This window comes from Pogoniulus pusillus, chromosome 15 (assembly GCF_015220805.1).
Source record: "Pogoniulus pusillus isolate bPogPus1 chromosome 15, bPogPus1.pri, whole genome shotgun sequence".
NCBI lineage: Eukaryota > Metazoa > Chordata > Aves > Piciformes > Lybiidae > Pogoniulus > Pogoniulus pusillus.
In genome coordinates this window covers 15,666,151-15,690,607 of record NC_087278.1, presented here as the reverse complement: position 1 = coordinate 15,690,607, position 24,457 = coordinate 15,666,151, and the positions used below count along the sequence as shown (strand labels likewise).

The window sequence follows — 24,457 nt, the reverse complement described above, 5'->3', positions numbered from 1 at the left end:
ACTGGTTCTGTGAGCATCAAGAAATGCAGTGTGTCTTCTTCGTGGAGAAGAGTTTGACCAGCTGTGGGTTGCTCCTCATGCTGTGAAGCCTAACTTCTATGCACCAGTGGTGTGGCTAGTATCCAGTTATGAATTTGGAACCCATTTTTGTGAGGTGCAAAGTAAACAGAGGAAAGAAAATCTTGGGATGCAGCCTCCAGCATGCAGCAATGATAATATCCATCCTCAAACCACAAGACTCTGAGCTATGTATGCTTTATTATCCACAAATGAAAGGGCAAAGAAGGGAGGCTTGGGAGGCTTGCTGCTGTCACTGCTTGACCTTATCAGAGGCAAGACTCTATACTAGCAACTCGCATGCAGGCTGTGGGCCATTTAGTGCTCCTCTGGCTTTTGTCATCTGGTGGCTGCACCAAGCACGGTGGGCAGAGCTGATTTTTTCCTCTCCCTGAAGGAGTTCAGCTCCTATTTCAGCTGGGAGACTTTACCCTTTGGAGGTGAGATTGTGCCTACTGTCAGCACTTTGTTGTTATTCAGCAGCTGCTTTGGGAGCATCACTCAGTATCTATCTAATGCCCTGAACCAGAAGTGTGCAGTCCAAGAGCATTTTGATCGGAAGTGGGGAAGAGGGCACTGGGGAAGGGGGTGTGGGAGGAAAACTTAAATTAGAAGAAAGCCAAACAGCTACTGCTGGAGACAGATGATTACAGCTCGTTTCAAGGCTGTTTCCTGCATGCCAATGCTAGATCAGTAAACAAACGCCTCTTTATGAATACAAAGCAGGCAGGAACTCTGTTTGGAAGAGAGAGGTCGGCGTAGGTCTTGCTTCACTTGGTAGCAGGAAGCCCCTATCACATGGCCCTGGGAATTGTGAGGCCGGGTGCATGTGGGAGATAGGCCGAGAGGCTTTTGCTGGGAGACTTCACATCCTTCCCAGGGTCTGGCCAACAGGTTTGAGAGCTCCCTCACATCTCTCTCTTTCCTCCTGCCTCCTCCCCTCTCCTTCCCCTGGTGGAAAGTTTTTGTGTGTTTTTTGGGGAAAGCAGTAGCCAAAAAAGAAGTACTAGCTTGATGTATCTCTGTCCTTCTTGAATGCCTGCTGACTAAACCGACCTCTGCTTGTTTCTTCTAGGCATTTTTTGGGGCCTTGGTCATGTTGCATGTGAGGCAGCAAAGTGTTTTGGATAACACTTATGAGCAGAGAGCACACACTCATGCTCTCTCTTCCCACTTGCCTCCCTCTTTCCCTTCTGTCCACACGACCTCATCACCTGCCTTGTACCAGAGTGGGAGCATGTTGGACCCTTTCCTTGAACTGCTTTGTTCAGCCAGCTAGAGCAGGTCACAGGTGCTCCAGAAAAAGCCTGTGCTAGCACAAAATCAGGCCCAGGGTAGTGTGTGCTCAGTTGAAGCGAGATGTGGGGAAATAGGAGTGGGAGATCCTCTTGGCCTTTGTGGTGAACTTGTAGAACCAAACCTCAGTAAAGAAGAGGGAACCTATTTCTTCCTACTGGAGAAAATTTCCCATCACTGTTAAGCTATTCTCCTTTTGTCAGGTGTTGGCAATGCTGGTGGGTCAAGCCTGCAAGTCATTTCTGATGATCTTATTAATGGAAGAGATTATCCCATCACCTTGAAGTTCTTTGGGTTGGGGGTTGGCCCCAAGCAAATTGTCTGACTGTTGGACTTACTGGGAAGTACCTTGCTATTTTCTGCTGGTTTGTTCCAGAGGTGACCCTTTTTTCCCCTCGTGTCTTCCAATGTGTTTGGGTAAATATTGACTTTTTTTGGGCAGGACCAGCTAAGGTGATGCAGTAATCCCCCAGATAAAGGGGGGGCTTTACTTCCCCTCAGCAGCATGTGTTGTCAGTGGGTGTATTTGTAGGTACCTGGTTGTTGCCACATTGCAGTATCTGATGTGTTACTACTTTGGAAGCTCCTGGTCTGTGCTTTAATATGCCTAGCACTTCTGCCACACATAACGGCTGGGGAAGACAGCCTTGGCCTTGGCTCCAGGTTGAATTGATAGCAGTGATGAGGGAGATGTGGTCTGTCCTGTCCACTACAGATGAAGAAGCAAGTGCACTTCTGTATTATCTTCTTTTTGGCCTGTCCCTCAGGAGGTACATCAGGCACATGACTGTGCTGAGCACCAGCACACATTGACTCATATCCAGATGTTTGTTTCCAAGACAATATTTGTTAGAAGGCTGTTGGAAGAGGCTGAGAACTAGCATATTGTGATGGGGAAGTTGTGTAATCTTTTTGAGACAGAACTTACGCCGAGTGAACGCTGGATGCGGCAGCAGAGCCAGGTCGGGTTTCTGTACGCTGACTCCTGCTGGTGTTAACGTTTCTGGTCCGTGCCGGGGTGCCGTGGCCACTCACCCTGCTGTGTGGGGAGAGTGCAGTGACCGTCGCTGCTCTGGGGATGCTGTCAGCCAAGCACACAGCATCCTCTTGCAGGGCTCTGCTCTGGCTGCACGGGTGAGTCATTCTTTGGCCGGGGATGGCAGCGATCGTTAGTTTTTCATTATCCTCAATTCACAACAGTTAACGGCTGGATGAATAGATTTCGGGTTGGGATGGTCAATTTTCTTGACAGTGTTGCAAAGCTGCTCTGTGTCTAAAAGTGAAGTGAGTGTTTGTTCCAGTTGCTAACGAGGAGGAGAAGCCAAGGGGGTTTATTGTCTGGGGAAGGAGAGTCTGCTAAGTGATTAGCAGTAGGCTGCCCCAAGTATGTACACATTGAGTTGACCCAGAGTTCACTCCTTGCCTCAGGAGCATTGCCAGTGTGGGATAAAGGGAGGAAGAGAAAACTGAACAAACAAGACTGATAGTTTCTTCTTTTTTTCTGCCCAAAATACTTGAACAGTGAAAGAAGGCGATCACTCCCTTCTTTACTGTTTCTGGTGTGACGGGTTTTATTATGTTCATGACAGGAGCCTGTGAAATTTCCCAAGGCACTTGATCTTGTTGCCAAATTCTAGTCATGGCAAGGCAGTATCTAGCAGACCAGCCTAGTGAGCAGATTTGAGAGGCTTCAGATTTTCCAGATACTGCCTGCAAGACAGTGAATGCTGCAGAACAGGATAAAATACTGTAAAACCACTGAGATTTTTGCAATACTAAAAGCCTTCATAAAACATGCTCCATATTTAAGTCATGGTACAGCAGTTGATGCTGAGTCAAAGATAAGATTTGCCTGCAAAACCTGCCATGTCCACCCTGCGCTTCTGTGAGGGGTAGTGCTAATCACCCCTCCAGCCATTTTACAGAGGAGGAAACCAAGGCTGTCCTCAGCTGTTGTGTCTTGCTTCTGCTCTTCTAATTTCAAAAGGAAATGTGTGCATATATGTAGAGGGAAGAGAGCAAGGTGCTGAGTAACACCTTTTCCTTGTGTCTTCTTACAGGTAAGCTGCTGCCCTGCTGTGTGCTGACATGATGACAGCTAGCAAAGTGGACGATGTGAGCAGCAAGTCTGAAAACACTATCTGCAAGTCTGTTGAGAGGTTAGAGCTTTCCATGTCTGTATGCCAGGGTGCTTTGCTTGTATTTATTATCTCCACCAGAAAGAAAACCAAAGGAAGGAAACATTTCCTCTGCTTTGCCCTGTCCCTTTCTCCTCCTCACATTGCCATCTTCACAGTATCACAGTATCATCAGGGTTGGAAGAGACCTCACAGATCATCAAGTCCAACCCTTTACCACAGAGCTCAAGGCTAGACCATGGCACCAAGTGCCACGTCCAGTCTTGCCTTGAACAGCCCCAGGGACGGCAACTCCACCACCTCCCCGGGCAGCCCATTCCAGTGTCCAATGACTCTCTCAGTGAAGAACTTTCTCCTCACCTCCAGCCTAAATTTTCCCCTGAGGCTGTGTCCTCTCGTTCTGGTGCTGGCCACCTGAGAGAAGAGAGCAACCTCCTCCTGGCCACAACCACCCCTCAGGTAGTTGTAGACATCAATAAGGTCACCCCTGAGCCTCCTCTTCTCCAGGCTAACCAATCCCAGCTCCCTCAGCCTCTCCTCGTAGGGCTGTGCTCAAGGCCTCTCCCCAGCCTCGTCGCCCTTCTCTGGACACGCTCAAGCATCTCAATGTCCCTCCTAAACTGGGGGGCCCAGAACTGAACACAATACTCAAGGTGTGGTCTAACCAGTGCAGAGTACAGGGGCAGAATGACCTCCCTGCTCCTGCTGACCATACCATTCCTGATGCAGGCCAGGATGCCACTGGCTCTTTTGGCCACCTGGGCACACTGCTGGCTCATGTTCAGACTGGTATCAATCAGCACCCCCAGATCCCTTTCTGTTTGGCTGCTCTCCAGCCACTCTGACCCCAGCTTGTATCTCTGCATGGGATTGTTGTGGCCAAAGTGCAGCACCCTGCACTTGGAGCTATTGAATGCCATCCCATTGGACTTTGCCCATCTGTCCAGGCCGTCAAGGTCCTGCTGCAGAGCCCTTCTGCCCTCCAACCCAGTCACATCTGCCTCCAGCTTAGTGTCATCTACAAACTTGCTGATGACTGACTCAATGCCCTCATCCAGATCATCTGTGAAGATGTTACAGAGGATGGGGCCCAGCACAGATCCCTGAGGGACACCACTAGTGACTGGCCGCCAGCTGGATGTGGCACCATTCACCACCACTCTCTGGGTCTGGTCCTCCAGCCAGTTCCTAACCCAGCACAGAGTGTTGCCATCCAAGCCATGGGCTAACAGCCTAGCCAGCAGTTTGCTATGGGGGACAGTGTCAAAGGCCTTGCTGAAGTCCAGATAGACCACATCCACAGGCCTTCCCACATCCACCAAGCAGGTCACCTGATCATAGAAGGAGATCAGGTTGGAGAGGCAGGATCTGCCATTCCTAAATCCATGTTGGCTGGACCTGAGGCCTTTGCCATCCCTCAGATGCGCAGTTATTGCCCCCATGATAACCTGCTCCATCAGTTTCCCTGGCACTGAGATCAGGCTGACAGGTCTGTAGTTCCCAGGTTCCTCCATCCGACCCTTCTTGTGGATGGGGACCACGTTGGCCACTTTCCAGTCTCCTGGGACCTCTCCGGTGAGCCAGGACTGCTGGAAAATGATGGAGAGTGGCTTGGCCAGCTCAGCTGCCAGCTCTCTCAGCACCCTGGGATGGATCCCATCTGGTCCCATGGACTTGTGGGTGTCCAGGTGGCTCAGCAGGTCCTGAACTAATTCTTCATGAATTTCCAGGGCAACACACCGCTCCCCGACCCCATCCCTCAGTTCAAGAGGCCCCTTGCCTTGAACTCCTCCCTCCTTACTGTTGAAAACTGAGGTAAAGAAGGCATTCAGGACCTCAGCCTTTTCCTCATCATTAATTATAGTGTTCCCTTCCTGGTCTTGGGACTGCAATGCTGTGCGTTTTAACAGCAAGTCAGATGGATAATGTTGTAGACTCACACAGCTAGGTCTGCCCCAAGGCAAGACCATTCCTGCTTATGATGTCCTTGTCAACATCAGACCCATCTGCGCTTTAAATCTTCAGTGGTGGAGAGTCCACAAACTCCTCAGATAAGCCCTAATGTCCCCAGCCGTTGCAGATTCCAGTGTCCAACCTTGGTTTCTACTGCACAGTCTAACCACCAGTGGCACTGTGATGCCTTACTCCTTGGGAAAGCCCCTGGTGTTCACAGTTCTAGTTCTTAACCAAAGCATGATGTCCTGAGACAGCCAGGAGTTAAATGTAATGCCAGAGAAGAACAGTATCTGGCTCTGGTCCCATTTCTGCTTAGAAACCTCTCCCAGACTCAATATGCAGTACAACTGACTCCACAATGGCTGCCAGCTTTCTCAGCTCTGAGACAAAGCTCAAGGCCTGCCAGCACGCAGGGTCTCCACACAGATGCTCTTACAGGAGCGCTACATTCTGGAAGAGGCACGCTGGAAACATTTAAGTTAGTGGAGCAATTTCCCAAGTTGGGATTGTCATTTAATTGGATTAATGATCAGGGTTTGCATCCCAGTAACTGCCTGGTGCTCCTTGCTAGGCCCAGGCAAACCCCAGAGATCTGGCTAACTGCTTTAGCTCAGAACTGTTCTCTGTTAGGCTAACTCTGTTCAGCTGGAACTTTACTATGTAGATATCACAATGATGATATTGTGGTATCACACACTTGGAAAACTCTAGACTAAATCTATTTGAAAATTTTGGTGCCATTTGGACTCAAAGAATGAAGGTGCTTCATTGTTTACTCTGAGAATGTTGAATCTGATATCTCAGTGCTATGTCACATACTCTGGGCCAAGTGAGTGAGGCTGGTTGCATGGGAGCTCAAGCCCATGTGTGACCTGGGATTGTAGAGCCGAAGAAATGTAGTAATGAAAGTGCAGTCTTTGTGCATTGATATGCACTTGTGGAAAGCTTGGATGGCCTGAGGGAGATCCTGTGAGCAGACACTAAAGGCTTGCCAAGTGTATCGTATGTTTTCTCCTCTGCTTAACAGCAGTGATTCTGCTGTTGTTAGCAAGTGGTGGACTGTGCATTTATCTGCAGTGGGCCTACTTAATGCCCTGACAGTGTCCAAAAGAGTACTGCACTTCTGAACAGACACACAGAGACACAGACACAGTCACGATGCTGGGGTACCTCTCATTGGTATCAGCATGTCTGATATACAGAAAATAGCTCTCTGACTTCCTGCCTCCTCCTGCCACAGCGGAAGACATAATTTCAAACTATGCTTTAGTTGTCAAAAATTCTACTCTGGTTAGAAGAACCTTTCCCTGAGTGTCCTCTCCTATGAGCCCATCTCTCAAGTGCTTGATTTGAGCTTCCTCTGCTCTTACCAGCTTTGCGAGGAGAACCTGTGGAGCTCATGAACCAAACCAAGGGTGAGCAGTGGCAGTGACTGTTTCTTTTCTTTGTCTTTGATGTGTAGGATCAAGCTTGGAGATAATACAGCAGCCGTGAAGGAGCTAGAAAGACTGTTGTGTGGATTTTTGAATGAGAGATATTCTGAAGGTGCCTCTGTCACCCCGGGTTTAACATCTGAAGCTGAACCAGCTTCTTCTGTGCTGAAGAACCCACTGGGAGCACTGGAGAACTTGATGCTGGATCCAAGGCTAGACTGCTTTCAGCAGAACATGCTGAGTCCCAAAATGATCATCAGTGACCCATCCGTGGATCTGAATGTTAAAGAAAACAATAAAATCATCAGGGGACAGATCGGAGGCACTCAGAACATACAGACACTTGGAAAAACTGGCTTAAGAAATAAATCCTTTAGCATCAGGGACAAAATTTCAGAATGGGAAGGGAAAAAGGAAGCTCAGTCTGCTCCTCGCAGAGAGGAGGAGCAGGGAGCTAAGGAGGAGCACAGGCTGCCATGCGTGCCTGAGAAGATGAGTGGGGAAGCACTGGTGACTCGGAAAGTGGAGACCAAGAGACTTCTGAACCGGGAACTGGAGCGCAAAGGGGCAGGCAAGGAGAATGAGTGGAGAGCAGGGATTCAGAAAGCCAGAGGGCAGGCAGTAGAGCAAAAGGGGGAGGTGCAGAAGAGCGAGGAAGTGCAGTCCAATCCTGGCAAATGCAAGGAGGTGAAAGGTGGGAAGTGGGAGATCCAGAAGGAGAATCTTTCAGTGCTTAGTCAGGTCAAGAAGCTAGAGCAGGCTTTGAAAGATGGTTCAGCAGAGCTGCAGCCACAGTTGCCTGGTACTTACTATTCCCCACAGTGCTTGCAGGAGAAGGCAGCACAAGGACACTCTGCTCCTGAAGGCTATGAAAGCATATGTGGAGCTGAGTTGAACAAAAGGCTTGGACTTGGCTTGGACTCTGAAATCAGTGAGCCAATTTTTGGGACTCTAGAAGAGGTAAGAACTTCTCACACGAAGTCCAAGGATCGCACAGTGGAGAATGTGTACACAGAGCCAAGGGTGCCAGAGAAGAAACCTTTCATCAACCCACTGCCAAAGCCCCGGCGGACTTTCAAACATGAGGGGGAAGAGGACTGGGTGCCAGCAGCTAGGAATAAAAGAAACTTACCCCCTCTGCCATCCATTCCTCCCCCTCCTCTACCATCCTCTCCTCCTCCATCAGCTGTCAGCAGGAGGCTCTGGAGTGGGAAGCACAAGAACAACACTGACCACAGGTATTTGGGTTGCACTTCTCAAAGATGTTGGTCTTTATGATGGAGTCTTGCCTTCTCTGATCTTTCTGGGAAAAGATGGTCACTCATAGTCCTCAGAGAACCTTGCTGGTCATAACTAGTGCTTGGTCATCACTCTGAGAACGTGTGAGTGGCCAGCACAACTTCAGAGGATAGCTGTGAAGGGATAAGTTATGGCAGGTTTAAGGGCATTGTATTGCATGGCTTAACCCTCAAGCCCAAGATTGAAGGGTTTGGGGCTTGGATAGTTTTAGCAGAAAACCTGTTTAATTACAAAATTACTGCAACTGGTCTGGAATGGAGACTGGAATGATAGTTTTTGCCTTCTACTGCAGCATTTTCAGTGTTCATAGTAAACCTGTTTTTTCGGCTGAGTCTGATGTGTATATATTCTTCTGGAGTGCTTTCTTGCCTTTTCTCCCCTCCCACGATTGTCACACATTTTTGGGGTGGGAAGCATAAAATGCACAGCTATTTCTAATGCCTTCTGCATAAACTGTCATCTAAAAATTCCTGGCTTGAATGCAGAAAGGAAATCAGAACTCTTCAGGTTTTTTAGTGGAGGACACTTTGTTATTTTTACCCTTTATGCCATACTGCATGCAGGTATTGTTGTCTTGTACCGCTCAAATAGATCATTTTGGGCCCCCACGCCTGCCAAGAGTGAGATCTGTGCTGTAAATTGAACCTCTCATGACCTGTGCTTCTGTGCAGTGTTGGCAGGATGTGCCAGTTAACACTTGAACCTTCACAGTATGCTCTGGCTATGATGATCCAGATAGCCCATAGCATCCCCAAAATGCCTTTATGTGACTGATAAATATAACTGATCTCAGTGTGAACTTCTTCGTACTTTACATGGGATAAGGCTGTGAAACATTCTTTTCTTAGCAGCTCATTCTGCCAACTGTGTGGCATGCATGGCTCTCAGGGCCATAGTTTAGTGGTGGACTTGGCAGTGTTAGGTTTGTGGTTGGACTTGATTTCAAAGGTCTTTCCAACCTAAATGATACTGTGATTCTGTGTTGGAGAAGTCAGTTAACCATGAGTTGGTTATAAGTACTGGTTAACAGGATCACTCTCCTCTTTGCTCCTTCCCCCCTCTGTCACCGGTTCAGGAAGTCTTATGAGTTCGAAGACTTGCTGCAGTCATCGTCTGAGAACGGCCGAGTGGATTGGTACGCGCAGACCAAGCTGGCCCTCACACGCACTTTATCTGAGGAGAACGTCTATGAAGACATCTTGGGTAGGAGCTATGGACAGGGGAGGGCTTTGATGCTGAGTAACAGAGAAGATTCATGGTCAACAGGCACTCACTGGAGGTGCTGAATAAAGTATGCTTGTAATTCGGATGCGGACCAAGACATATTTTATGCACAATATTGGCAAGTAATAAGAGAAAAAAAAAAAAGGCAGACTATTTTTAAACTTCAGAGATGAACCTGAGGCATGTGGGAACCAGCTTTTGGCTTTGCTGGTGTCTTTCCTCTGTGTTCCATTTGTCCTGTGGACTAATTCTCACGGTTCTGGTCTGTCCATTGCGGTGAGCTTGTCACCACTGAGATAATGTGAACTGTCTGAAAAGAGCCTTGAAATCATTCATTTCAGAAATAAGATAGTGTGTGGTTTCAGGTAACCACTGAAATTAAGAAACTAGGTCCAACAGTCTTTCAGTTTTACTTCATTCTGTAACTTTGAAGGCAGACCAATGCTGTTTTAAAGATTCTTTCCTGTAACGCTCGCGCTATATAGCGGTTGTGAGTTAGATGGACATTTATGGAACGCTGACTAAAGGCATCCCTCTTGAAAAAGCTTTGGTAAGTTTTAGTAGCTGTAGGCTGGTGCTGTGTAAAGCTCTTGGCAGAGTTTAGCAGACGAGGAAGAGAATAGCTGTGTCAGCTCTCACCATGCAGCTGTAATCCTACAAAGGTGGTCTGTGTTCAGCTGCACTTTCTCAAAAGCAGGCCAGCCATTATTATTTTGGTATGAATAAACTCTGATCATGGTTGATGTGAAAGATCACTCAAAAGAGTCTCGTTCCTTTGGGAGTAGTGGCAGACAAGGTGATGCCAATCCATCCTTTTTTACATTTTGGAAGCTGTCAGCCTTGTTTGTGGAGCTAGGGGCCTCATGTTTGCTTTTTTCTTCACTTGGGGGCCAAAAGAACAGGGAGTGCCTGAGCAGCTGGGGTTTTTTTGTGTTGGGCCGTGATGGGAGGTCTCAGAAACCACTGAGTAAGGGTCACCTCATCAGCTGGAATAACATGGATAGCATTACAGGGTGGACGTATAGGCAAATCCTTGCATTTAAACAGGAGCACAACCCTGTGTCCCAAGCTTGCACGGAACTCAAGCACCAGGCTGAAATCCCACTCCACTCCCACTTTTAGTTGCAAAGTTTAGAAGAAAGCAAAGTTACAGGTAATTATCAGCTAATGGAACATGTTTGGGGGTTTGTGTTCTTGCTGCATATTCAGACTTTGCCTGGAGTCAGTGGTCTTTATTATAAATTCCTGCAGTCCTGGTGTTGTTACCATGGAAGCTTTGGAAAAAGAGTTGAAGAGGGATAACTCAAACGGCAGTTTTGCTTTTCACAAAGTCACAGTCAGGTATAGTCCACAAAACAGACAACGAGTGAAAACCTCACCAATGAAGAGAGCACCGAGACTTGCAGCCACAAGACCCCAGTGATGCCCACAGATAATCCTGTGTGTCCATCAGAGCATGCCAACACCCACCCACCCCCCATATTCATATGTCAGGGGCATTTAACTCTTGGTGGGATAGGCATTCCCTTTCCTAACAATCCACACTGGTTCCCTTTGCTGTGACCTGATCTCAAGCGGAAGGGTTTACAGGAGGCTTTTTAGTGACACCTGAGTGAGGTGAGACAAACTGGCACTGAAATGGCCAGAATGATTGGCATTTTATTGATTACAAACTCATGCAGATCATGTTGATCCTACAGTGGTGAGGACATAAGCTAATAGGTGCCACAGAGAGAGTGAGTGAGAAAGAGCAAGCTAAGATCAGAGGTAAGAGAAGAGTCACCACTCCGGGTTCCAGCGATACCCACTTTGCCTGGTGTTGTCTTGGTGGCGGGTGCACACCAGCAGTTCAGGGTGCTGCCTTCCATTCCTGAATTCTCCTTCATTCTCCACCTAGGGGTGACTGGCAGAGATACTTCCATAGCAGGGTACCACTGGTGTGATGGTGCAGGCATGCTGGGACTCCAGTTTCTCTGAGTCATTCTTGGGACGCCTGTGCATAGCCTTGTGGTGGTCTCAGAATTTCTATGGCAATAAAGAAATAGTTTGTCCAAGGCAAACTCGTATGGCAGTGTAGCTTTCACACCCTTCCTGCACCATTTCTTTTACTGTTTCACCACTGCTTACCTGGAATATTGGAAGTTGCACTGGGAAGATGGATGATGAGGTTTATTTGTCAAAAAGAGGAAAATGGTGTTCTTTATTTTAGACTGAGTCTAACTGGATATGTTGCTTGTTCTTCTTTCTCCATTATACCCAGTTATGTGACAGCTGAAGTGTTATTTTCAGTACTGAAGTGTGCACTGAGTGGAGCCACTCTCAGTGGCAGGAGCATGTTTGCTGGTGAAATGTCCATGCAGACTTGCTTTGCCTGTGTTACACATGGTTACCTTATCCTCCCTTGTGAACTGAGATCCTCCACTGTAGTGCTGCGTATCACCCAGCTAGGGATTGGAGACAGTGTTGGTAAAGATTTGGGTTTCTGGCCTTGTCTGAAGACTTAAGCTGCATTCATTCCCCAGCAGGGCAGGTGGATAGGAGTGCAGCAGTCAGATCCTACAGCCTTTAATGGTCTCTTCTCCAAAGGTCTGCAGTGACCTCCAGTCTTTGCTCTCAGCCAAGCATTACATGACAGTAAGAGAAAGGCAGTGCTTGAAGTCCCAGCAGTCCATAGGGTTGGGCAGAATTGATGTCAATGAAGAAGGATATCTCGTAACAAATTGCCTGTCCATGCAAATGCTTTGGTCATTGGTTTCTTAAATGGTCAGATGGAGATGTCACAATGTTCCTTTTCCAGAGTTGTGTTTTCTTTTTGAACACACGGGTGTTTGTTTTTCCCAGCATTGGTGAAAAGTGCAATGTAAGAAGTTCATTATATGTGATTTGGGATGTTTAAAACTGAGATCAGTTGTGTGCCTCATCTCCAGAATTGGTGGGAAGAATGGGGCATGCCTGTTTTTGAAAGCATCCTTGGTAAGAATGAGCTGAATGTTGCTCTAAAGCTGTCCCTTCCTCCCTGTCCTCTCCACAGTAGAGCATCCTGACTTTGGATGACTTAGGTTAGGTGAGGTGAATCTTTCCCTCTTTCTAAAGTGTGCATGAGAGATTGAGGCATGCATGATTGGTAGATGTCTTTTAAAACCAATGTTGTGTGACAGATATCCATGTCCAGAGAGTGATTTCAATCTTTCTACCCCAGTTAAATGATGACCAGAGGTCCCCCTAAACATGGGATTTAAACAGACGTGAGCAGACCCTTATGCTAGCCTTCTGCTGACAGATTTATGTAGAGATAATTCTAAGCTGAAGACTAGAAATAAAGAAATATAATTATTGACTGATGTGCATGAGAACAGCTCTTCTGAAGACACAGAAATGACCTTAAGGATTCATGTTATCTTTTTCATCTCTAGTATGTGTGATGCATTCCTATGGCTAAGTATGTCAGTGTCAGAGTTTGGACACTGTCCAGCCAGCAGCTGGGCTGCAAGGGCTGTGGAGAGAATGAACCAATTGCAGGAATACTTGAGAGCAGGTCTTTCTGATGTGGGAGGTGGGACTAATTTTTATGACAAACCTCAAGGATTTTGTGCTCTTACAGTCTCTTGTGGCTTTATGCTGCAGATCCACCATCAAAGGAAAACCCCTATGAAGACATTGAAACCAACAGCCGCTGTTTGGGGAAGAAATGTGTCCTGACTTTCCCAGCATCCCCCACCTCTTCTGTCCCTGGGACTCCCACTAAGGTACTTTCATTCAAGTGGCCACTTCTGCTACAGAAAGAAAAGTGGAATGTTTCTGATTTGATTTTCATCACATCATTGTTTTTTTCCTTTTTGTCTTTTACCACTGTTCAGAGTGTGGTGAGAGGGTACTTATTTCTCTCTGCAATATTGGCAAACAGCATTCCCTTAAGCATATGGATTGTTGGCTTTCACTGGTTTTCACACCAGGGCTACCTTGCCTGGGTAGGAGTAAGTACCTTCTGCTAATGTAGTACAAGATAAGTCTTCTGCCTCAAAGAGGGCGTTGAAGTGCTTGGGCAATCAAGCCTTGCAGTCATCTTGGCTCAGTGTTAGTGGGCAGTATAGTCTGCCTGTGCTGATGCTAGGGTGCCTCTGCAGCCCTTTCCTGTTCTTTCCTTGATGAGACTGGTTGCTAGTTGCTAATGTGTCAGTACAGCTCACAGTTTGGTGCCATTTTTCTCCTTGGCAGTGAAACCAAAAGAGGTAAAAACATTGGTCTGTACCTCTTGCTTAGAGCTCAGGGCTTTGCTCTCAGCCTGCTGAGCTCTTCTGTTTGGTTCCTGTTGCCTCTTTAGGTAGTTCAAGCCTGGAATGGCAGGAGCAATGTCACAGCAAAGGTCTTCTTGGCAAAAGCTGGGTTTCAGAGTGTGTTCAGGGGATCTAAACACCATTTTCCTGACCAAAGGGGTTTCCTCTGCTCTCAAAGTTGTAGCTATTACTAGAGCAGTTACCCAACATTTTCAGAAGCTTGCCATGCAGTGTTTCTTTATGTTTTGCTGTTTTCCAACCACCTTAACCATCAGCTGTGGTTTCTTTGTATAATTCAACACTTAGAAGTGAAAATTGTTCTGTGGTTCTCAATCTGTTCTCCTTGTTCCTACTTAGATTGCTCAGAATTAGGTTGGATATCTCTGCCCCACAATGGTTAGTGCCACATAGCTGCATCCTCTGGGAGTGCAGATATAGGTCCCACAAAAGCTATGACTTAGCCTTACTGTAATTGCTGGGAAATTCTGTAGGAAAAGACAAGAGAAGTTCTTTTTGAGTATCTTTCTGGTGAGAAGTGGTTTGCCCTTCTTTATGTGGAGCTGAGCTTTCTGCTTCTGTGATGCTGGTTTTGGTCAGAGACTTTGAAAACTTCAATGCTGGTAATTAAATACCAACTGTTCTGCTTCTGCTGAACTTGCCAATGAGTTTAATGTCTGGTTTGGCATTTTTTGTACCCTCCTCTGAAATACTTGATTCTGTCTACTGTCTGTCCAGGTTTAGGTCAATCAGCCATACTAACAGTGCTGTCTGTCTAGCCCTCACTGCTTCTCTGTTCCTTCTGACCAGCTGCTCCTTCTCCCAAATGCTTGTGGTTGGCTGACTGGTTAGTCTTGTCCTGTTTTCAGACCCAGCCTCTGGGTTACAGAAGTCCTAGGAGATACTTTTTTTCACAGTCCAGCAAGACTTCTTGGCTACCCCCTTAAACTGCATTTTGGTCTGGAATGAGTATGAGATGGTTGAATTGCTGGTTAAAGTAGCCCTGGTCTAGCCCAGCAGCTGGGTGATTTCCTTGTGTGTGCAGAAATCTGTGAGCATTCTGAGAACATGGGCTGTTAAGCCAGCTGACTGCTGTGGGTGCCCCACAGGATTTACCTTCATGACCATATTAGTAATGAAGCAAAGGTACTCAGGTCTTCTGTTCATTCATTCCTTCTCCATTTCCAGTTGCTTTCCAAGCCCATGTTTTTCCGACAAAACTCAGAGCGGCGTAGTTTCAAACTGCCAGACATACGGAAATTGAGCCGCGATGGGACAGGGTCACCGTCCAAAATCAGCCCTCCCTCAACCCCCAGCAGTCCAGATGACACCTTCTTCTCCTTGGGTGACCCTCAGAATGGCAAGAGAAGAAGGAAGATTCCCAAGGTAAATCTAGGGCTTTCCCTCTTTTGCTTGACTTCTTCCAGGCAGGAACATGAGTATGAGACAGCGTTTGCTTTAGTTTCCAGTGTAACATCTCTGCAGTATAGCTGTCGTGTGGGCAACTGACTTGACTTGTGTTGAACTCCATTTCTACCTGGAGGAGAAGGCTCACAAACATCTCTGCAGGTTTTGAAGGAGTTATTGTTGTGACCAAGATATCATGATTGGCAGGAGAGAGAAAATAATAACTTTTTTTTTTTTTTGATAAACAAAAATGTGGGGAAACAAAATTGACATTTATCAGAGAGGGATAATGCAGCTAATACTTTTTTTGGGGAAAAAAAACATCCTATTTCCTTCTCTGCTTGATGAGCAGAGGAGTCAGAATTAGCTGTATGTGGTGGTGTGTTTCCTCCTGGCAATCTGTTGTTCTTTTCTAGGTCTGATTCATGCATTGGCTGTTTCTAACTCAGGGTGGGATGTGATTGTAGGTGACCAATGAGAACACTGACATTTGAGTGGCAAAAGGACTAGTCTCTAGTCAGCGAGCATTTTATGGATCAACGTTTACTGCTTCATGTTTGGATACAGCACGACCGTTTCAACTTTATTTTCTTTCAGATCTAGCAGGAATTGTATTTAGTCCAGAGGAGGTTTGGCAGCAATCTATCTATTGGATGTTTCAAAAACACAGTTACAAAACCACAGTTGCTTGTCTCAGTCTTTGCAGGACAAGCAGAGGCTACCGGGCACTGCCTGTGATGAATTTTTTCTGAACCCACAGTTTTCAGTCTGAGGAAGGAGGGATGTGTTTGTGTATCTTTGTTTCCTGGCTGCCAAATCTGTGTTCATGTTTGCATAGCTGACTTTTTTAATGCCCTCTCAGTGTACCTCAGCCCTTCAGAAATGAACCAAAGACTACAAAACTCTAGCGTTTTAGCTCCAAGTATGCGTATGCATCTGTGCGTGTGCTTGAGCTCTGTCAGTGTGTTTGTGCACACCTTTATGATAGCTGAAGGGAAGATTACAAGTCTGCATTGCCCAGGCAGTGCTGCTGAGCAGTCTTGCAGAGCAAGCTCAGAAATGAGATTTACTGTGGCAGTGACAAGATCAGGCTGAGCCTTGAGCTGGGTGGCTGAGTAGAGCATCCTCTCTCAGCTATTTGGATTCAGAGTTCCTGAGGTGTGTGGTGAGCCTATCTTACCTTGAGCTCTCAAGATATGTGCAGGGACTTTCTGGAATAATTCTAGATGCTTTGGTCTGACCCTGCTACTTCTTCTTGAGACTTTGACAAGGAGGCAGCTCTGTTTAAGGAGGTGTAAGGAAGCCTAACATAACCATTTTGCACTACCCTTCGGGGATGGATAAGTGAGACACTGAATGAGCCAACACTGAAATGACCTAAAGGGCCCTGTTTTGCTCCCTGGAGCAGAGAACACGGTATGGAGAGGCTCAGGAAGGCACTGTCGTGTTCATACAGTCACGCAGTGGGGAAGTGCATTAAGGCCTGGCCTTTCATCAGGGCATGTTACCTTGCGCTTCTGCCAGGACTGTACTGCTTCTGCACCAGAGGGAGCATTGGCTGTTGGCAGCACAGGTGCAGATTGCCGTGCAAGTTTGATGCTGATAGCTGTCAGTTCTGGGCCACCAGGCGAAGAGTTTAAGTGTGGCCAGGACTGAGAAACAGAGCACTTTACATGAAATTCTAGCTTGGGGGAAATTCTTGCCTGGGAAGGAAAGTGACCTTGTTTGTTTGTGTGTTTGCTATGCAGCTTGTGTTGAAAATCAATGCCATTTATGAGGCACGGAGAGGAAAGAAACGTGTCAAGAGGCTATCACAGTCTACAGAGAGCAATTCAGGGAAAGGTAAAGCAGCTTTGAATCATCATACACCTGAGACTTTTTGAGGACTTGTCTTAAAGTTGAAGTTGGCTTAGTGATTTATATGGCATTTTCTAACTCTTCTTCCTATCCATGCTTCCACTGGGGCTTCCACTTTCTTTTGTGAAGATAAAGGCTGTTCCTTTGCCCAAAAGACTTTAATTAAAATGGAACTTTTTTTCATTCTTCTGGCTTCATTTTCATTCCATGGCTTTACATGATAACCTTAGAGGTCACATCAGAAATGTTCCCTGGTTTTGGTTTGTTTTTTTCCTGGAGCAGGCTGGAAGCTTTGGAAAGGAATGTTCTTGACCAGAGAGTCTGATTTGTTGAGATTAAAGTATTTTGCAGAAATGCGTCACCCTAGTGAGCAGTCCAGAGGAAGACAGGAGATTTTGAAATTGTCCTAATCTCTTCAGCATCCCAATAAACAAATAGCCTCAGTTGGGAATCAGGGTTTCTGGATATGATTGTGGGACCATCTCTGTCATAGCAGGATTGAGACTTTCAGCCTCCCACTGTCAATTAACAACTTGTCAGAAGTGTTCAGGTGCTTCAGAGCAATTACTTTTAAACATACCTCTATAAGACTTTATATTATGTCTTCCAACAGAGTTTATTTTTCCAGAACACCCTAATTTCCAGCAAAAGGTGACTACCAGCTCTTTTTCTTTCCCACAATTACTGTCTATTCCTATGTTATATAGGACATACACCTATAGAGTGGGTGTGTTTCTGTCAGCCTTCAGAGGTTCATACATCACATACTTGTCTCTGCATAACTTTATACCACAGTCTGTGGCCTATCTAAGGCATCGTTGACAGAAGCAGCCTGTTGAGGCATACAGACAATCTGATTCAGTCTGGCAATTGGTCTTTTTTCATTCATTTTCTTGTTTTTTATTGTTTGTCTCACAAGCTACTGTGTATTAACTGGTACTTTGCCTTGGTGTTGTGCTAATACAGACTTGGATAAAAAGCTGCTCTGGCATTTTATGTGATATACAGCACTCTTGACTGTGCAGAATTGATTTTGTTGTTTGAATGTTTTTTGTTTTGTTTATTATTGAATGAATGGGAAGATACAAAGATTGGTAAGCTAAATGTCTGTGGATATGTGCACGCTTGAAAAGAACAAGGCCCTAGGAATCAGTACTGTCTTCCCCTTGAAGTTGCTAAGGCTGGCTTTCTCATAACAGTGGTAACAAATGAACAGTTATAAATAGACTTTGCTCATCTTCCCCTTTTGTTTTTTCCTAGTTACAGATGAAAACAGTGAATCAGACAGTGATACTGAAGAGAAACTGAAAGGTAAGGCAAATGTGTGATAGAGTAAATGACTCGTGATAAATTGCTCTGAGATCCTGGGTCAAGATCTCTCCTTTGTGTTCCACTTTTGGAGAAGGAGCTTGTTTCTTCTCAGAACACAGTGAGAAAACAGATTTCCATACTGCAGAAGAAAATCCGTGGGCAGAGGACTAAAGGAGCCCAAAACAAGCATCTGTTCCAATTCCTGTCAAAGCTCTTTGCACTCATTTTCCTAGGAGATGACTTGTCTTGGATACAGTAGATTTTTCTAAGTACACAGTCACAAATATGTGACCAAGCTGACAGAAGCAATATTGCATGGGTCTGTGTTCAGAAACTGCACTACACATTTACTAAGGGAGAAAACCCACCAGAATGGCTGCCTAGGAAAACAGAGTTGCACTGTACGGTTCACTGCTAGCTAACTAGCATTTGCTGAGTTGGGATAAAGCACAGCATTGCTTGCTTCACTCTGGTAGAGCTAAATGATACACTGGCCTCTGTGATTCTCTTCTGAAATCTTCTTGTACTGGTGGTTAGCCCTGTGACGTGCTGGTGGCAGTACAGTCTTTCGGGAACTTACGTGGCAGATTAAAAATCTTGGCAGAGTCAGAATGCAAGAATGAAACTCCTTAAGATTGAAAGGTTTCCTGACTGGCATGCACACCTGACCCAGACAGTGTGTAAGTTTCCAAGATGCAAAGATCTTCATCAGCAGCACTTCCCACTCTGTGTCAGCCACGGTGTATTGCGTTGTCCTTGCCTTCTTTCAGGTTTTTAGAACAGAAACCTCAGACTGAGTTCCCTCTTGTGAGCACACCTTCCCACGCAAGAACTACTGCATGTTCTTGCTCTCCTCTGCATTGGGAAATCTGTTATCTGTGCAGCTGGGGCTTGGCAAGATCAAACCAAAAACTGCTGTCACTGCCTATGTTTTGACAAGCTGAGCTGGCGATAGAGAAGGAAGGTTTACACTCAGATTATGCAGAGATGGCTTGCACAACTGTCTTGAAACACAGTGTTGTGAAATGTAGTCCATGTTGAGATGTAGCTGAGAAAGACAATGTAGATGTGACCAGGAGGACTCACTCTTGTCTGTTACTGGTTGCCATAGTGAGTCACATGCATCGTTCTGTGTTTTTTCTGTAGCATCACTGTAACTATAGATGAGATAATGTAATTTATGTGAAGTAGCTTCAAATCCAACAGCACTGGACTCTAAAAACATCCGGATCCATAACTGACTCTGAGTAAGACTGTGCAAGTCTGCATAAGTGTGAACAGGACCTCTGGCACTTGCTTGCTGTTCTAACTACACCTGTATTTTGGTTTATGCCTTCTTGAGCCATCAGCTTTCCTATTTTTAAATAGAAAACTGAGATGGTTTAGCAAATCTCTTTTATCTGGGACTTTTCATTTCACATAACAGACTAAACACACCAGCTCGTCACCTCTACTTAGCAAGTCACTCTTCATAACCTGAGATGTGGTAAATCACCAGACAGCAATCATCAGGCTGCATGTTGGAGCCATAAAGTGCTGACCCTTGAGAAGAAAAGCTGTTCAAAAAGCTGCTCTGCCCTGCTGACAGCAGGACAGTCCTGATGTCTTTAGTAGCATATAAACAATGCACAGCTAGAGTGAACTTTTCAGAAGCACTCAGCATTGCTCCTTTTGAAGTCCCTGGCAGAAGGGACTGGTAGGTGGGTGGTCTGCTCCTGGGCTCAAGCTGGATGTTAGGTGGAAGTTCTTGACAGAGAGGGTGATTGGCATTGAAATGGGCTGCCAAGGGAGGTGGTGGAGTCGCCGCCCCTGGAGGTGTTCAAGAAAAGCCTGGATGAGGCACTTAGTGCCATGGTCTAGTTGACTGGACAGGGCTGGGTGCTAGGTTGGACTGGATGAGCTTGGAGGTCTCTTCCAACTTGGTTGATTCTATGATTCTAAGTAGGAGACTGGTGTGCTAGTTTGAACTTCTGAGGACTTCTGAAAAATTACAGCCTTAGAGCTAATAGCGTAACAGGTGATGAGAGACAGGAGTCTGAGTGGTCTTTGCAGGACCTTAACTGTCCAGGGGTTGTTACACTCTCTGATTTAAGAGCCACTTCGAGATTGCTTGCAATTGTTTTGCCACAAGTGGCACAGCCTAACCAGACAAAAGGTCAAGTACTTGTTCTGAAGTCTGTACTATCTCTCAGGAAGCCCTTCCTCCCAACCAGACATCTTCTGTATTTGGAGTTGCTGCAGTATCCCTCTGAGTGCTTTTTCCAGTTCAAACCTCGTGGTGCCATCCGCATGCACAAAAAGTACACTTGTGAGAATGTGCTGTAGTCTCTGCTTGCAGCTGATTCCTTCTTTCTTTCTTTTGTGGTAGAGGTAAAGGAGACATCATGGAGATTTAATTCAGGATGTGACTGTAAAACAAAGCAGGGGGGTGGTCTTGAGGAGTCTCATTTGGTCTCTTCTCAGCGGGCAGCTTTTCATTACTTTCCATGCTGGAATGTTTATTGTCCCACAGCTCATGAGTGTTGCAGTTACAGCTTGCTTGGCAGTTTTTCTTGTTTTCCCATTGTCTTGGGTGAGCTTGTAGAAACGTGGTCCTGAACAATTGGTTTTAGGCACAGGAAGGACTGACATGAGCCAGCCTTTCTCTTTTGCAGCTCTTTTCTAGGTTTTTTTTTGTTGTTGGCCTACAGCCCAGCCTGTGTTACTGAAGCTGGGAGTCCTCAGTGTTAACCCGGCCAGCAGAGCCCTAGCCTGACCAAAACACTGGTCTTGTGAAACTGCAGGCATCATTGCCCGCAGCCTGCTCTGAACAGAGGTGATCAGTCACCTAACTGTGCTGACTTTGAAAGACACATAAATGCCCAGATGTTATCTGTTGCACCATGTCTCAGTTTGGGTTGTGTTCAGCTGTAAAAGCTATCCATGAAATCCTGCTGCCAAAGCTCTTCAGGGTGATAGGTTGGACTTGGTGATTATTGGTGGTTTATAGGTTGGACTTGGTGATCCTGAGGCTCTTTTCCAACCTGGATGTTTCCCTGGTTCTGTGATGGCACTCACAATATTATATCCCATCTCTGTCAATATTTATAGTGCAGCTTCCAAATGGTTCCCACCTCTTACTCAGACGTTGACTAAATAAATGCAATGAGGCAGTTTTGAGTTTATCTGTAAGTCTCTGCACTTGCAAAGAGCTAGACAAAGTCACAGTCTCTAACCTTTGTCCTCGTAGCTCACAGCCAGCGCCTGGTGCACGTGAAATCTCGCCTGAAGCAAGCCCCACGGTACCAAACCTTGGAACAGGACCTGATCGAGTATCAAGAGAGGCAGCTGTTTGAGTACTTCGTTGTGGTGTCACTGCACAAGAAGCAGGCTGGGACTGCCTACGTCCCTGAGGTTACCCAGCAGTTCCCCTTGAAGGTGCGGTGCCTGTTGGGAAGACCTGGCTGACCTGTGTTAGATTGCATGGTGGCACTTTCAGGGCTGGAGAAGCTACAGTTTCTGTGTTGACCACATGTTACACCCATAACCCTTCTTCTCTATTCAGAGGGACTAAAGATAGAGGCACTGCAGTCACCACCCGGGAACTGTTGTGGTATTCCTCACTATTGAGAGTTAACTGAGTTACATCTTTCCCTGCATTTGGCTGTGACTTTTCTGTAGCTGTGCCCTTTCTCCCCCTTTTCTCTTCAAAGAAAACTGACTTAGAGAGAAGGTACAGGGAAGAGAAGTCTTGCTCAAAATGGGAAAGAGACAGTGTGACAGTGTGTTTGTAAATGGGATGTAATCAGGGCTGCCCTCAGAATTCTCTCACTGCTTGCTGGAAGACGTATCCTGATTAGAGGCACAATATAACAGGGGCAGATGCTACAGATGCAGGGCTTGGTAGAATTGGGGAGCACAGAGTTTCTAAAGATTAGGTGAGCCCAAATCACAGAAATTTTAATATCTTCCAGGCAGAAACTTAGCCTCTGTCATCACCTCTTCATTTGTCACAGGAGAAATATTTGAAGTCATTCCATCCCCAGATGACTAATTGAAAACATTCCTTCTCTCTGTACTGTAGCTTGAGCGCTCCTTCAAATTCATGCGTGAGGCAGAAGATCAGCTGAAAGCTATCCCTCAGTTTTGCTTCCCTGATGCAAAGGACTGGGCCCCCATCCATCAGTTTGCCAGGTAGGTACTGTACTTTGTATCCCGATTCATGAGAGAGATTTATATATCAACCTCATTAAATATCAGAGCTGTGGCAGTAGAAAATTGAGCGGATCCTGGGAGGAGTGTAGTACAAAAGCAGGAATATTGTGGGTTTCTTTGGTTTGTATGCCAGAGATTTTTGATGTGGGTGTTGGCTATGTTGTCACTTTTATTCCTCTTTCTGCAGTGAGACATTTTCATTTGTCCTTACGGGAGAAGATGGAAGCAGAAGATTTGGATACTGTAGGAGGCTGCTGGTAATTGTTCTTGTGTTTTTTTTCCTTTTCCCAGAGTTGCAGTCTTCTGTGGGGTTGGTGTTACTGGAAGGTGGAAAGCTGCTGCTCTTCTCTTGCCCTGTGGAAAGCAAGAGTGGCAGCAGAGCAGCTCAGTGCCAAAGTCCCTCTCTGAGTACCCTTCATCCACTTTGGGCATAGCTCTTTTAAACTGAACTTTATGATGATGTACTGTTGTTTCACTACTACACTGAAGACAAGGGTTTGTTTCCTTTAGGACTGAATAGCTACTAAACAGTTGCCTAAACCTTTGCTAGTCCTGTAGGCTCAGAGTTGTCTCTAGAGAAGTTTGGTCTGCTTTAGTCATCTGACTAAAGATAGAGTGACTGGTCTCCTATCTCAGTAGCTCTGATTGAGCTACTGAGATAGGAGACCAGTCACTCTATCTTTGCAGGAGTCATAACTCTGATGTCATCTTCTTGTTTTTTGTGTGTGTGTTTGCATTTGTCTTGAAAGCCCAGTGGGAAAGGGAAACGTCTTCCAGAAGTGTACTGCATTGTCAGTCGCCTTGGATGCTTCAATCTCTTCTCTAAGGTGAGTGAGGAGAGAGAAAGAAATTGTTCTGTAGGCCAAGAAGGACTTGAAAATTAACTCAGATGTTGCTTTCCTTCTTCAGCAGAACTTCTAGAACACAAGCACTGAGAGGCTGAAAGCTGGAATACTGACTCTGAGGGTAGTGGGAAGTTACAAGTTGTAGGCCTTCCAGTGACATCACTGGAACTGAGTTTCTCTTGTTGAAGGAAGAATCCTCAGTTGCACTTTTTTACCTTCTTCCCTATGATTCAAGGCTCCATTCCAAATGCTAGCCTAAGGAGAGAATGTAGATGCAAGCATGCTTCATTCTGGCCATTACTTCCCTTCTCCTCCTGATTTGCTTGTTTTTATGTCTTCATGTCTTCATTTCAGATCTTGGATGAAGTTGAAAAGAGACGGGGCATTTCCCCAGCCTTGGTGCAGCCACTTATGAGGAGTGTCATGGAGGCACCTTTCCCTGCTTTGGGCCGGACAATCACAGTCAAGAACTTCTTGCCAGGCTCAGGAACAGAGGTAAAGACATCACTGTAAAGAGAGGGAGACTTAGGCCAGCAAGTGGTGCAGGCCTGGTGACAGTAAGTTGAGACTGTGACATAGCATTGGGGATCTTCAAGGATACATTGTATGGCAGCGGTGGAGCAGGAGAAGCTCTTGACTAAAACAAGGGACCCAGAGGAGATTACATAGGAACTTCTCCAGTGCCCATCAAAAAGGAAATCACATGGTAAAGATCACACAGTATCACACAGTATCACCAAGGTTGGAAGAGACCTCACAGATCATCAAGTCCAACCCTTTACCACAGTGCCCAAGGCTAGACCATGGCACCAAGTGCCACATCCAACCTTGCCTTGAACTGCCCCAGGGACGACGACTCCACCACCTCCCCAGGCAGCCCATTCCAGTGCCCAATGACTCTCTCAGTGAAGAACTTTCTCCTCACCTCGAGCCGAAATTTCCCCTGGCGCAGCCTGAGGCTGTGTCCTCTTGTTCTGGAGCTGGCCACCTGAGAGAAGAGAGCAACCTCCTCCTGGCCACAACCACCCTTCAGGTAGTTGTAGACAGCAATAAGGTCACCCCTGAGCCTCCTCTTCTCCAGGCTAAACAACTCCAGCTCCCTAAGCCTCTCCTCGTAGGGCTTGTGCTCGAGGCCTCTCACCAGCCTCGTCGCCCTTCTCTGGACACGC

General features: G+C 46.3%; 1 protein-coding gene across 4 annotated transcripts in view; it reads left to right on the top strand.

The window, feature by feature from the left end:
• DENND2A (DENN domain containing 2A) overlaps positions 1 to 24,457 on the top strand; it is a 59,230-nt gene that overhangs the window by 18,590 nt on the left and 16,183 nt on the right. For 2 of the 4 annotated variants that reach the window (XM_064155496.1, XM_064155497.1), the window contains exons 2-13: positions 3,414 to 3,527; positions 6,910 to 8,118; positions 9,255 to 9,382; positions 13,028 to 13,149; positions 14,863 to 15,060; positions 16,830 to 16,923; positions 18,199 to 18,249; positions 21,479 to 21,666; positions 22,313 to 22,422; positions 22,631 to 22,700; positions 23,193 to 23,270; positions 23,643 to 23,783. In XM_064155496.1, coding sequence (XP_064011566.1) covers positions 3,442 to 3,527; positions 6,910 to 8,118; positions 9,255 to 9,382; positions 13,028 to 13,149; positions 14,863 to 15,060; positions 16,830 to 16,923; positions 18,199 to 18,249; positions 21,479 to 21,666; positions 22,313 to 22,422; positions 22,631 to 22,700; positions 23,193 to 23,270; positions 23,643 to 23,783 — 2,475 coding nt within the window. In that variant the 5' untranslated portion in view covers positions 3,414 to 3,441. Of the gene's footprint in view, positions 1 to 3,413; positions 3,528 to 6,909; positions 8,119 to 9,254; positions 9,419 to 13,027; positions 13,150 to 14,862; positions 15,061 to 16,829; positions 16,924 to 18,198; positions 18,250 to 21,478; positions 21,667 to 22,312; positions 22,423 to 22,630; positions 22,701 to 23,192; positions 23,271 to 23,642; positions 23,784 to 24,457 lie in introns of those variants that run through there. The other 2 variants (XM_064155498.1, XM_064155501.1) reach the window with 2 other exon arrangements.